The following is a 14,141-nucleotide window of genomic DNA, read 5'->3' as shown; positions in this document are numbered from 1 at the left end:
GAAAAATATATTTTTAAAAAGCAGCTGTGAAAAGTTCTGATCTGGCTTAGTGGTAGAGAGCTTCCTAGCTTGTTGAAGACCCTAGGCTTAATTCTTAGCACCACAAAAACACATACACACAGTTTGGCTTTGCACATGTTACACTTGAAGGGTATAGTGCAAAGAGGGGAGAAGTCAGGGTTTGATGAAGGTCCCGGAGTGGAGACAGACTAGGGCCAAGTTCCTACCTGAGGGACATTGAAGTGTAAGTGATAAGGGTGAGGGAGCAGCCGGCCAGGGAAGCTGCAGAAGAAAGGCCTGTGAGGAAGGAGCGATGGGGACAGACTGGTGTTCTCAGTTTGAATGGGAGCTGTTAGGCTAATGAGATTATTATGCTTTACATCAGAGCTTTTATTGGCTTCAAATCCTTCCAAACGCTAGTGTCTTATTCCTGATCAGGAAGAAAAATTAGAAGGAGACAATCGATACTTCTGTGAAAACTGTCAAAGCAAGCAGAATGCTACGAGAAAGATCCGACTGCTGAGTCTTCCTTGTACTCTGAACCTGCAGCTGATGCGTTTTGTGTTTGACAGGTGGGTATGTGCTGTAGCTGAGGGCAGAGGAGATGGTGAAATGGTGACAGCAGGAAGCCCTAGACCATAGAAGGTTATAGATGGAGTCTGGGTTTTTTCAGGCATCAATATATGGTGATCATATAGTAAAAATCTCAAAGATGCCAACTGTGTAGATTACAGCTGGAGAAGTAGAGAATTTAGTCTTTTTTTGCTTCAGGGTCTCCCTGTAGCCCCAGCTGATCTGGAACTCACTACATAGACCAGGCTGGCCTTGAACTCACAGAAATCCACCTGCCTCTGCCTCCTGAGTGCTGGGATTAAAGGTGTGCACTACCATACCTGGAAGAATTTATTTTATTTTTTTATTTTTTTTGAGACAAGGTCTCCTTGTAGCCCCAGCTGTCCTAGAACTTACTCTGTAGACCAGGCTGGCCTGGAACTCAAAAAGATCTACCTGCCTCTGCCTTCCAAGTGCTGGGATTAAAAGAGTGCACCACCACGCCCAGCAGAATTTATATTTTTAAAAGTAATGTTAATTTTTTTTTCTTTTTCAGTCTTTCATCTTGTAATTAAAATCAAGAGCACTCTGCACATGCACATGTGTTCTGTTAGACGTATGAACTTTGAATTCATCTCCTTAATCTTTTGGTCAGCCTTTGCCCATGTCTCCAAGATTGCTGGATGGAGTTTGGCTGTTGTGGCGTCTCTTCAGGCTCTGGGAGAACCTGTGCGTGTTCTCTGGTGCTGGCTCTCATTACAGTATGTTTTCCTCTTGGCCAGGCAAACTGGACATAAGAAGAAGCTCAACACCTACATTGGCTTCTCAGAAAGTTTGGACATGGAGCCATACGTGGAGCACAAAGGTACTGTTTCACCAGGCTGTGTAGACTACTGTGATCGGCTGTTCAGGATCACAGCTGCAGTGTACTTCTAACTGCCGTTTGCAGTCTGTGACTTTTTTGACAAGATGTTACTTTCATCTGTAATAGTAAGCACAGAGGTGTTGTCTTTGTTGTCCTTTTTGAGACAGGGTCTCTTGTAGCCCAGGCTGCCTTCCACTTTTCTGTGTCTCTAAGGACAGCCTTAAACTCCTGACTCTCTTGCCTCCACCTCCCAGGGCTGGGATTACGGTGTGTGCCACCACACTCTTCTAAAAAACAGATTTTCAGTTGTCCTGAATCTACACTTGCTATGCTAGTCTGAATATTGTTATGGGAGTTCTTACAAAACTCAGTGTTCAAGCTCCCCTCCCCTCCCCAACAGTAACTTGCACACAAGGTAAACAATGATAAAAGCCCATTGTTCCCCACAGTCTGTAGAACCCTACCTGAACTGGTCCTTGTTCACTCTCTCTGCACCTGGCCCACCTTTAGATAATCCCCTCTGTATCTCACTGCCTGTTCTATTCAGTTTGAATTACTTTCTATCGATGTTATTTAATACATTTATTTATTTGTGCACCCAAGGTCTGCCTCTCCCTCCCCTCCCCTCCTCTCCCCTCCCCTCATCTTTGGGGAGGGAGGGTTAGATTGTTTTGTTTTCTGTTCTATAGGTTGAACCAGGACCTCAGGCATGCTAGGTACATGTGATACCATTGCCCGCACCTACACCCTTCCATTCACAGTTTTAAACACTTTTGTGTCTGGGAGACAGGACTGTGTAGTCCAGGCTCTCCTCAAACTTACCACGTGACTAAGGTGGCCTCTATCTCCTCATCCTGCTGTCTCTTGAGCTTAGACTAGAAGTGTGTACCACCTCAATTGAAATTTTTTTTTTTTTTTTTTTTTTTGTCTTTTTGAGACAGAGTCTCCGTGTAGCCCCAGCTGTCCTGGAACTCACTATGTAGACCAGGCTGACCTTGAACTCCCAGAGATCCGCCTGCCTCTGCCTCCCGAGTGCTGGGACTAAAGGCGTGCACCACCATGCCTGGTGAAAATTGTTTTTAATTGTATATGTTTGTGGGTATGTGCACAACAGGAATGCTGGTGCCTGTGGAGGTCAGAGGCATCAGATATCCTGGAACTGGAGTTACAGGTTGTTGTGAGCCTCCCAATAGGGTGCTGGTAACTGAACCAGGTCTTCTGGAAGGGCAGCAGGTGCTCTTAACTGCGGAGCCATCTTTCCAGACCTTCCTTTTTTTGTGTTTTATTTATGTTTTTTAAAAAAATATTATTTTTATTTTATGTGTATGAGTGTACTGCCTGCATGTATATGAGTACACCTATGTCGTGCAATGCTGTGGAAGTCAGAAGAAGGCTTCAGATTACCTGGAACTGGAGTTAAGGGCAGTTCGTAGTCACCATGTGGGTGCTGGGAATTGAACCAGGTCCTCTGCAAGAGCAGTCAGTGCTCTTAACCACTGAGCCATCTCTCCAGCCTTTTCTTGTGTTTTAATAAGCCACAGTTCTGCTTATGTGTCTGTGACTTACTGTGTTCCTTAAGTGATTAGGGAATACTACATGTAGCCCCCAGAGCCAGTGCTGCTCCTTCCTGAGTCCCAAACCCTCCCTTATTCTTCCCTTTCCTAAACTCTGTGCATCTTGCTGGATCCTGTTTTCTTCTCCTTTTTGTTGCAAAATATAGCACTTTCATAAAAGTACAAAATAGAAAAAAGTATGACTCGGCAAATAACACGGAAGTTAACATCTAACATGGGAATGAAGCACCCAAACCGGAGGGGAGTTCCAGTACCTTGGAGCCTCCTGGGCTGTTCTCAGGACCCCCTCTCCACTTTTACAGCCATCACTTTATTTTTTTCTCTTAGGCATATCATAAACAGTTCCCCATGAACATTACAGTGTGGTTTACTCTTTTTGTACTGGGAGATAACTAAGCAAAAAGTAACCTGTAATTAAATCCTACTGTGTGTGCATCACTAGGCTGAAGGATGCTGGGGAAAACCCCACCCCTCACTCTCTCACAGTGAAGATTTCAGACACACATAAGACACATACAAAAAGTCCAATTTGACATGTTGATCTTTTAGCTGAATTGGTTAATCTATTTATACTCAATGTGATTACTGATGTGTTCCTAATTCAAATTTACTATCACTCCCCTCGCCCCATTTTTATTAACTTTTTGGTTAGCATACAGATTCATGGGTTTCATGATAGAGTTTTCATATATATCTGTCCACCTCTCCCCCATGCCCTGCCCCCACTCTAGCTGTTCTTTCCTTCCCCCAGGTGGTCGCAGCCCCTGCTTTCTTTTATGTCTTCTGTTTCCCAGTTAGACCCTTTAAGGTTCTTTGCTGTTTGGATACATTTTCAAGCTCCTCATTGATAGGTAAAAATGTTGGGAGAGAGCGCGTGCGGATGGATGGAGGAGGCACGGAGGCACAGATGGAATTCTCAGCGGGATACAGCTTTATTTCGCACGGGGCACCTTTCCCTCGGGGAAGGGAAAGATGTCAGCCCATGGGTATATATGGGGGCTTTAGGGTGTAGAAGGGAGGAATGTTTGGGGGAGAAATCAGGGAGGATTAGGGTCTGGAAGTGTTTACTTTTTCCCTCTTAAGATAAGAGAAAAACAGCTTCTAAAATCTCTGGTTATCAGGTAGAATCTGCTTATCCTATCTTTGGAGGTCAGAGGAAAGGCAGGCTGCTTCTCAGCAGAGTTTGTTTCCCTTGACTTCAAAGGTCAAGGTGCTTATCAGCTAAGTTCCCTTTTTTGGGCTCCAAAGTCTGTAGGTCCCTGTTGGGGAGGGGGGGGAAGCTGTTTGGAACCCTAACACTCATGTCTTTAAATGTCTTGAGGGTAGGTATTTTAGAACCCATGGCTGGCAGTGTTGGAATAGCTTTGCAGCAGCTTCTGAGCCTGGTTGTCCCACTGGTAGCTGGCTATGCTTTATTGCTGAGACATTCTCCTAGTTAGATGTCATCACACAGGTCAAGGCTCGAGGATCACCCAGACTTAAGAACGTGTTGTGTCCTGTCTGAGGCCATGAAGTTTCCTTCTCTCTCTCCTTTCTGCTGCTCTGCTCAGAGCTAAAGAGTTTTTTGGGTTTTTTTCCCCCCTTTATTATTAGTTTTTTTGTTTTTTTTTTTTTGAGATAGTCTCTTTGTAACCCAGGTTGCCTCAGTACTAAGATTTACAGGACTATGTTAGGAAATCTGGCTCTGGACTCTCTGTATTGTATGTGTGTGTATATGCATTCATATCTATTCCGGTGCACATGTGTGTGCATATATATGGAGGCCAGAGGTCAACTTAGGAGCTATTCACCTTTGCTGTGTGTGTGTGTGTGTGTGTGTGTGTGTGTGTGTGTGATTGTACATGTGTGTGAAAGCACGTGTATGGAGGTCAGAAGACAACTTGCAGGAATTGGTTTTCTCTTCATCGTGTGTGTCTCAGGGATCAGACTCAGCTCATCAGCCTTGGCAGCAAGAACCTCTATGATCTCACCAGCCTCACACCTTGGTTTTTTAAAAATGGGTATTGATTATCAAACTCAGGTCCTTATGGGTATATGGTAGGCACTTTACTGCCTGAGCCATTTCCTTAGCCCCTGGAATTCTTTCTCTGTCCCCCCCACCCCCACCCCCGTAGCCTCAGCTGGCCTGGAACTCGCTATGTAGATCTACCTGCCTCTGCCTCCCGAGTGCTGGGACTAAACGCCTGAGCCACCATGCATGGCTTCCTTCTTCTTCTTCTTTTTTTTTTTTTAAACCACATTGAATTATGGCTTATAGAAACCCTACCCTCCCTCCCTTCCTTCTTTTTGAGACAGGGTCTCCTGTTGCTCTGCTAGCCTTGATCTCACAGAGATCTGCCTGCTTCTGCCTCCTGAGTGCCATGGTCAAAGGTGTGCACCACCACAACCTGCACCTATCAAATTCTTTAGTGTGGGTCTTTTGGTTACAGATCCTTTTTGCATACCATTCATTTCAAGTGTGTCCTTTGACCTTGTAAAATGCATTTCTTCTCACCGTGCTGCCCTAACCCTGCCCTTCTGTTGTCTTGGCCACTTGTCCATTTGCTGCTGAGAAATTGAGTCCGTTTCTTACTTTGAGTGTCCTGTTTTATTGTGCCTAGTTTTAAGATCTATTCTTTGGTTTTAGTGTTTGTAGTATTGTGGTTAGACTTAACATTTATTTCATTTATGTACTCTTCTCACACATAAAATCTAAAATGTTGCCAAAGTTACTGCTAATGCATCTCCTGTGCTCTTTCCCCTTTCTGAGCTTTAGTGCTCTTTGTTGCTTCTCCTGCATTTTAGGAAACCTGATCCTAGAATAACCTTTCTTTGGTTTTTCTTTGGTTATGGAGTTGAGCTAAGAGCACCTGTGTGCTAAGCGTACCCTCTTACCCCTGTATGAGCCCTCTGTATAGTTTTGATCATTAATCAGTGTAGTTTTCATATCTAGTTCAGTCCGGTTTTGAATTTGAATCTGCTTTTGTTTTTCTGTGATCTATCCCTTATTCTTAGTCTTTATCTCCTTTTTTTTTTAAACTTGGGTTTTTGAACTTTAGACTTAAGTTTTTTTGTTTGTTTCTCATTACTGAGCTGAGACTCTTTGAGTTTGTTCTCCTTTTAGCTCTCTTAGAGAAATGGTTTCTGTACTGTGAGGTATGGTTGTTGACTGAACTCAGTTCCTTAGAACTGATGCGCATCTCAGGAAAACAATAAACAAGATAAAGTAGTAGATAAGAGGTCTTGCTTTGTAGCTTATACTGACCTTGAACTCACAGCAGTCCTCCTGCCCTAGCCTTCCAGATACCAGGATTGGAGGCCTGGGATGCCACAGTTCATAGCTCACTTGACTTTAGAATTTCACTCCCTAGGTCTGAACTCTGTATCTAGCTTCTTATGAACTTAAAGGGGAGATTTACTTTGATTTAAGTTTAGATTCTTTTGGAAGATTTTTCCAAACTTCTTTTTGTCTTTTTGAGACAGGGTCTCCCTGTAGCCCCAGCTGGCCTGGAACTCACTATGTAGACCAGGCTGGCCTGGAACTCAGAGATCTATCTGTCTCTGCTGGGACTAAAGGCACGTACCAACACTCCCGGCTGATTTTTCCAAACTTTAAAGATTTTATTCTTCATGTTCTGTTTTGCATTTTGCTCATTTTTCAGACACTTCTTACCTGTAGTTCAGCCTTGCCTGGAACCTACTATATTGCCTGCAACTTGTGGTTATCCAGTACTCAAAAAAAAAGTTACCCATATTGTTTTGTAAAACTAAACTCTTTAGTCTCTGCTCACTTCCCCCATTCTGAATGCAGTTTAGCTGTGTAGCCCATACTAGCATTTCTCAGCCTCTGGAATGCTGGGACTGCAGATGTCCAGCCACTCTGCCCAGATTTTAGGTGACATGTTTTGAATTCAGCTGGTTGTAGAAGGAATCGCAGTGACCGCAGTTGGTGCTCAGGCTGTCAGAAAGTTGCTCTAACGCCTTTTCTCCTTGCAGGTGGGTCCTTCGTGTATGAACTCAGCGCAGTCCTCATACACAGAGGAGTGAGTGCTTATTCTGGCCACTACATCGCCCACGTGAAAGATCCGCAGTCTGGAGAGTGGTACAAGTTTAATGATGAAGAGATAGAGAAGATGGAGGGGAAGAAATTACAGCTAGGGATTGAGGAAGATCTAGGTAAAACCTTTAAGTTGTGAGTGCCCTTTTAAAATATAAATTTTTTATTGGCAGTATTTATGACACCATATCATAGCCCAAGATTGTTACCAAGGCTATTTAACATCTCTGCACATCATTTGTTAGCAATTCCTGCTTCAAAAATGTAATTAACCAAGGCGACAGCATTAAGGCAAAGGGACAGTTTCAGTTACCAGGTTTTGTTCCTGGAGCAAGGGAAGACAGGGAAGTGGGCTAGCAGCCAGATATAGTAGATTGTGTTTTGGAGGGCTTGCTGTCCTTTTCTTGAGTTAGTGACTGTAGCAGGGAAGCTGTATTCCAAGTTCAGCTTCCTACCCTGAACACCACCCAGAACGCTGAGGTGGTGCCTGTGTGACTGCCTGCTGGTGTCTAGTGCTGAGGTCTGCCACAGACACCCTCTTGAAATAGAATCCTAGATCCTAGATGGAAGCAGCTCTGTCACTCAGCTGTCTTCATTCAACTTCCTTCCTGAAGAGGGGACAGGTCTCAGTCTTGCCCGAGTCCCACATCACTTGCCCCTCTGCATTTTGGATGAGGTTCAGAGCCTGGGATCTAAAACTTACTGTTGTTTGGTTTTTTTGAGACAGTCCCAGGCTGGCCTTGAGCCCTCAGTGGCAGTTCTCCTGCCTCAGCTCCCAGCTCCTGAGACTGCTGGAATTGCAGCAGTGTACCACCACACGCGACTTCCATGGTTCCTTCTTGGTGGATCAGAGCCAGTCCAAGGTGTCCAGCAAGTAGGCAGCATTGACGCATGGACCTTGATGGCTTCTGAGTTATCTCTGCAGGTGCTTTGGTGCTGATTACTCTTAAAGGTTGGAGAAGTGTTTTAAATACTTCTCTTAAATCCCATTTCCATTTCTACACTGTATTATTACCTTTTTACCCTACTTCTTAAACTTCCACAGCTGCCCCAATAGTGCCACCAGTTGGAGAATAAACATCCAGAGCACAGGTCTGTGGTGGCTGTTTCAGATCAAAGCGGCAGTACAGACTTTGAGCTCCCATTTCACTGAAGTGACACTTATGTTCCTAATATTTATTTCTATTGTTTTTATTATAGCTTTTTAAAATTTTTTGGGTAGGAACAAAGGTTTTTGTGTTTTTGTTTTTGAGACTGGGTCTGCTTATAGCTATAACTGGCCTGGGCTCGACTCACTATATAAATTAGAGATCCGTGCCTCTACCTTTTGAGTGCTGAGATTAAAGGTATGTGCCACAACGCCCGGCCCAGAAACAAAATTTTGATGTGTTTAGATTACAAATGATTGTTTTCATTTTGAGGATTTTTTTTTTTTTAAACACTGAGGTTAAGGCCATCTATTTTCATGCTAATCATTTTAAATTATTTTAGAGGCCGGGCATGGTGGCGCACGCCTTTAATCCCAGCACTTGGGAGGCAGAGGCAGGTGGATCTTTGTGAGACTGAGGCCAGCCTAGTCTGCATAGCAAGTTCCAGGCCAGTTATGACTTCAGGGAGACCCTGTCTCAAAACAAGATAAAAAAAAAAAAAAAGAAAAGAAAAGAAAAAGTAATTTATTTAATTACAATTTATAATTATTTATTTAATTATTTTGTCTTTTTGAAACAGGGTTTCCCTGTAGCCCCAGCTGGCCTAGAATTCATTATGTAGACCAGGCTGGCCTTGAACTCACAGAGATCCACCTGCCTCTGCCTCCCAAGTACTAGGACTACAGGTGTGCGCCACCATGCCCAGCAGAATTTTCAATTTATTTTTTATATAGTTAGTCTCATATAACCCAAGATTGAAGTTAATTCATACTAGTGGTACTGTGCCTCCTCACCCCCTGCTGTCCTGTAACTTGGTGTGTATATCAGGTTTGCCTCCAACTTTTGGTAGTCCTCCCAGCTCTTCTCCTGAGTGCTGAGATTGTTGATGTGGGTCCCACACTCAGCCAGTAGGACTTTTATTTTTTTCAAGATTTGTCCTCAGGGGACATGCTTTCATCTTTTATAAATGGAGTGTACAGCTGGGCATGAAGACACACCTATAATCTGTGCCCTATCTCAATTCTTCAGAAATATGGAGTGTGCCAAACAAAAGTGGGCATTTGTCTTCTTTAAATCTTCCCAAATCTAGGCTAGTGAGATGGCTCAGTGGAGGAAAGGCACCACTGCTAAGCCCGATGGCCTCAATTTGACCTCCAGAACTCAGTGTTGGAGAGAACTGACTCCTGAAAGCTGTCTTCTGATCTTCATCAGTGTGGCACACTCAAAATAATTTTTCAGCTCTCTAAATCTAAGAATCCCACTAAGCTTATATAACTTTTTAATGTTTTAGATATTGAGTATTTGCTGGGCAGGGTGGCACATGTCTTTAGTCTCAGCAGAGGCAGGTGGATCTCTGTGAGTTCCAGGCCAGCTGGGCTACAGGGAGACCCTGTCTCAAAAAAGACCAAAATAAAATAAAATAATAATAATATATATTGAGTATTTCAAGAATCTTTTGTGTATTTGTGGGGTGGGGGATTGTGCAGAGATTTGAGATCAAAGACCAATCTTGCGGTCTTTCTGTTACTTTTTGGGTTTTTTTTTTTTTTTTTTTTTTGTCTTTTTGAGACAGGGTCTCCCTATAGTCCCAGCTGACCTGAACTCACTATGTAGGCTGGCCTTGAACTCACAGAGATCTGCCTGCCTCTGCCTCCTGAGTGCTGGGATTAAAGGTGTGTGCCACCATGCCCAGCTTGAAAATAAGTTTTTATGCACCCTCCCCTGAACAAAGTATAAGCCATGCAGTTAAATTGTCTTTTAATTTCTCTACCCCAGCAGAGCCTTCTAAGTCCCAGACACGTAAACCCAAGTGTGGCAAAGGAACTCACTGCTCTCGAAATGCATATATGTTGGTTTATAGATTGCAAACCCACGAAAAGACCAACACAACGGTTCAAGTTCCAGGTATTCGCTTTTCCTGGATTACTTCTGGGAAATGTAGAATTCTGTACTCCAAGGTTAATGACTGCCACCATATTGCTTTTATTATGATAGGCTGGTTCATTATGGTAAATATCAGTACAAGTAAGTATTTGCCACACATTTCCCAAGTAGTAAGCTTTTAAGATGAAGGGGCCTTGGGCTGGGCTGGGCTGTTCCCTTGCCCCTAACTCTAAAGAAGGGCAAAAACAATTTTTAGTGAAGTTCAAAAGGTAACCAAACATTGACATGTGATTTTATTTTGTTTAATTTGTAGAGCAAAAGAAATTGGTTTACCTGCTGTAGCATTTCCTGTTCTGAAATGGTGTTTCTGAGCCATTTGATGGTTCTGGGTAGGTGGTGATGTCGTGGTGAGCAGATGGGGTCTTGGATTCTTCAGAGGGTATCTTCAGTTTTACCTTCTGTCTTTATCCCAGAGGCCTGGCAAAAGGCAAACTATAGTAGGAAGTTGCCACTAGAGTAGTCACTACCTTTGGATGTTAATTTACAAATCAGTTCAGTCTTTTGTCTTTGAAAAAGAGAATAAGGTTGCTTTATTGTCTTTTGTTTTGAACAGCCTTTCTTCAAGAGCTGGTAGACCGAGATAATTCCAAATTTGAGGAGTGGTGTGTTGAAATGGCTGAGATGCGGAAGCAAAGTGTGGATAAAGGGAAAGCAAAGCACGAGGAGGTGAAGGAGCTGTACCAAAGGTTACCTGCTGGAGCTGGTCTGTAAGATATTCTAGGACATTATTGCCATTGAATGCCTTGGGTGTTTTGTTTTCTGTTTTGGGTTTTTTTTTTTTTTTCTTTTAATATAAAAATGTGAATGAACAAACCTTTTCCTATTCTTAGAGCCCAGCTTATACATTCTAAAATTACTGTGTGAACTGTTAATAATTGATGTGTAGTATCCATATAACTTTCAGTATTTGTCCTTTTCAAAGTGGGAAGCTGCTAATAAATGGTAAATCTTAGGTTAGCATTCTGCAGTCATGACTTGTAAAGATTTTTTTTCTACTGTAGGCCAGCAAGATAGCTCAGTGGGTAAAGGCGCTTAGCTCCAAGCTGGACCACCTGAGTTTGACCCCTAGGACCCATATAGTGGATACATATGTCCCACATGGTCACACAAAAATTGCAATAAAATTTAATTTTTAAGGATTTTTCTACTGTGATATATCCAAACCTAGCCCTGATTGAATTACTGTGGCCCTTCTGTTTCTTTGCCCTAAGAGCATTAACTGACATGTGAATAATTTTTGATACTTTTAGATGTCTTGAAATTCAATAGCAGCTGTTAAGCTATGAGTGGAAAAGGTTTCTGCCCACCACCATTCTTAGACTCATTCCCATAACCCAGCTTGTCTTTTTAACTGTGTTTAGTTGAGTTTATCTTGTGTCTGAAAAGGTAATTATGTGATTATTATTCAAATAACCCAGCTTATCTTTTTAACTGTGTTTAGTTGAGTTTACCTTGTGTCTCAAAGAAGCCCCCTTTTAAGACTGGTATAACTTTGGTTGCAGTGTGTCACAAAGACAAATTCCCCAGCCTACCTTCTACTTAACAGAGGAGAGGCAGTGTGGTCCTAACTTAGAAATAAGTATTCAAGCATAATTGTACTTACTTACAGTTTTTTTTTTTTTTTTGGTCTTTTTGAGACAGGGTCTCCCTGTAGCCCTAGCTGGCCTGGAGCCTCCAGTGGGCTGGGATTAAAGGCATGCCCCACCACACCAGCATACTTAGAGTTTTGTCTTTTTCATGTTAATTTTTCATTACTAGTATAATTTTAAGCCAGAGATAACTATGAATTGCTAAATGTGTAAGAAAAGTTCTTAGACATTCTTTCTAGGGACTGGCAGGGAAGCTCAATTGCAGAAGACATATTTGTATGTGTAATGCTCAGGTTTTGACTCCTAGCTCCCAAAGGAAAAAAAAATTATTCCAATGGCTTCTGAGTGGCATTCAGTCCCTCTGTTGTGACCTGGCACTGTAACAGAAGAGCTGCTGTTCTTTATTTGTCAGGGCATGATTTGGAAGTGACTTCATGAGTCACATCATTCCGTTCATGTTCTTCTGTTCAAAGGAGTTGCTCCCTAGAAACATGTTTTCCAAACTCTAGTCACAGCTTCTTGCATTGTGCCCAGACGAAAGGGATTCCTGACTCTAAAGTAAAAATGCCATGTGACAGCCGAGGAGGGAGCTTGGCAGAAGTGGAGAAGCTTTTGAGTTCCAGTACATGCTGCTGTTGTCTGCTGTAGTTGTTCTAGGTACTTTCCTGTAGCAGTTACATTCCTTGTACTTTTTGAGGCAAGGTCTCACCTAGTCCTTGCTGGCCTAGAACTCACTATATGGCCCCTAATGGTGTCAGATTGTGGGTGATCCTCCTGCCTCAACTAGGAGTGCCAGGATTACAGGTGTGAGCCACTATGCCTGGCATTGTAGTGGTAAGATTCAGTTGTTTATTCTTTCAATAGAACATATTGCCAGGAGCAAAGTGGAACCAAAGCAGAAACCTGGTGAATTATTCCTTAAATGTGGCTCTGTATCACAATTACTCAACACTTTAATCTCTGACTGCATGGTGGAAATAGTAAATGTGATTAGACTTTTGGGCTGCAGGGGGTCTTTTTGAGACAGGGTTTCCCTGCAGCTCCTGCTGGCCTGTAACTCACTATGTAGACCAGGCTGGCCTCTATCTCAGAGAGATCTGCCTGCCTCTGCCTTCTGAATGCTGGGATTAAAGGTGTGAGACACCATATCTGGCTGATGTGCGTGCTTATTAGACTTTTGTTTTGCCCTGAGATAGGGATCACTTACCCTTGCATTTTTCAGAACTCAGCCCAAGCCTGAACGTAATTGGCTATGTTGACTTTTGTAGGGTGGAGGAGGGCTGATACCAGGCAGCTGCTTCAGCTCTGTGCTGTACCTCTAGCTAAAGGCCTACATGTATTATTGTTCTGTTTTTTTCCTTTAAAGTTCATTTTGGGGAGTGGTGCTGGGGATTAAACCCAGGGCTTCACGAACCCTGCTATGCTGTTTATAGGATGCCACAACCATTTTATCTGTTCTTCATTTTAAGGTCTCCTCCTTTATATATTGTTTGGATATATAATTAACTTTTCTGTATCTCTTTTCTTCCAAAAAGCTCAAAATGCCTCACATAGCTTATCTTTTTCACTCAGCAACATCTTTGTGAGGTAGGTTGAAGGCAGGTATTATTACCTTCATTTTACAGATAAAAGATCTGAAGCATAGAGAGTTTAAGTGACTTCCTCATGTTCAGTGTCTTGGAGGCAGAACTGGATTAGCCCTTGGTGTCCACTGGCAGTTGTATGCTGTCCCCTGCAGCTGCCTAAAACTGCCCAGTGGGACCTCTTTGCTGTCCAATTTTAGCAAAGACAATTGATTTGACATTTCCAAATTTTGTTTTTGTCAAAATTGAAATGTTTTTCACTAAAATTAAGTGGGAGTTAGCTTTCTGGATGTGTGACTCTGGGGAGTGTGAAACTGGTAGAGATAAGCTTTGCATTGAAGTGTCTGTCCCTCAGATCTCGCCAGACGTAGTGCACAGTACAAATACATGAATTCAACTCTGTATGTTTTCTCCTATGTTTATGCTGGGACTCACTGGAGATCTTTGTAAGTAATCAAAGCTGTCCCTTTATCTTTAATTTTGGCTCTTGGGGAACTCTGGGACTCCCTTTTCCCCAAATTAAATTTTATTTGCAAGTTTCTAGTTTTCTCTTAATTTTTGAACTTCAAAATTGATAATTCTGTTCTAGTGTAATTATCCTAGAACTTATTTCAGATATGTTCTTGAAATAAATAACAATGAAATGAGTAGATGACAACATGGACTTTGGGGATCATATGTACTTTTTCTTGATCAGTACCAGCTTCATCTTGGAGACAGAAGGAGCTTGAGAAAGTGGTTGTAGCCGACAAGGCTGATTTCTAACTTAGAGCCCAGTCTAGTCTTCCATTTTAGTTTTCAGATGTGTGCCACGTACTTTTGAAAATCAATGAAAATACTAACGAGTACA

At 42.6% G+C, this 14,141-nt stretch overlaps 1 protein-coding gene across 10 annotated transcripts in view; it reads left to right on the top strand.

Annotated features, from left to right (window-relative positions):
• Positions 1-14,141, top strand: part of Usp48 (ubiquitin specific peptidase 48) — a 95,274-nt gene that overhangs the window by 39,423 nt on the left and 41,710 nt on the right. For 5 of the 10 annotated variants that reach the window (XR_001872567.2, XM_029566193.1, XM_017799500.2 and 2 more), the window contains exons 7-11: positions 439-572; positions 1,335-1,417; positions 6,967-7,146; positions 9,952-10,080; positions 10,673-10,822. Coding sequence is in view for 9 of the 10 variants with exons in the window: in XM_029566193.1 (XP_029422053.1) it covers positions 439-572; positions 1,335-1,417; positions 6,967-7,146; positions 9,952-10,080; positions 10,673-10,822 (676 nt within the window). In the remaining variant the exon portion in view is untranslated. The remainder of the gene's footprint in view (positions 1-438; positions 573-1,334; positions 1,418-6,966; positions 7,147-9,951; positions 10,081-10,672; positions 10,823-14,141) is intronic. The other 5 variants (XM_008838631.3, XM_029566194.1, XM_017799501.2 and 2 more) reach the window with 2 other exon arrangements.

This window comes from Nannospalax galili, unplaced genomic scaffold (assembly GCF_000622305.1).
Source record: "Nannospalax galili isolate Female #2095 unplaced genomic scaffold, S.galili_v1.0 scaffold2019, whole genome shotgun sequence".
In the NCBI taxonomy this organism is placed as follows: Eukaryota; Metazoa; Chordata; class Mammalia; order Rodentia; family Spalacidae; genus Nannospalax; species Nannospalax galili.
The sequence above is the reverse complement of the archived record's forward strand: the minus strand, read 5'-3'. Positions and strand labels throughout refer to the sequence as shown.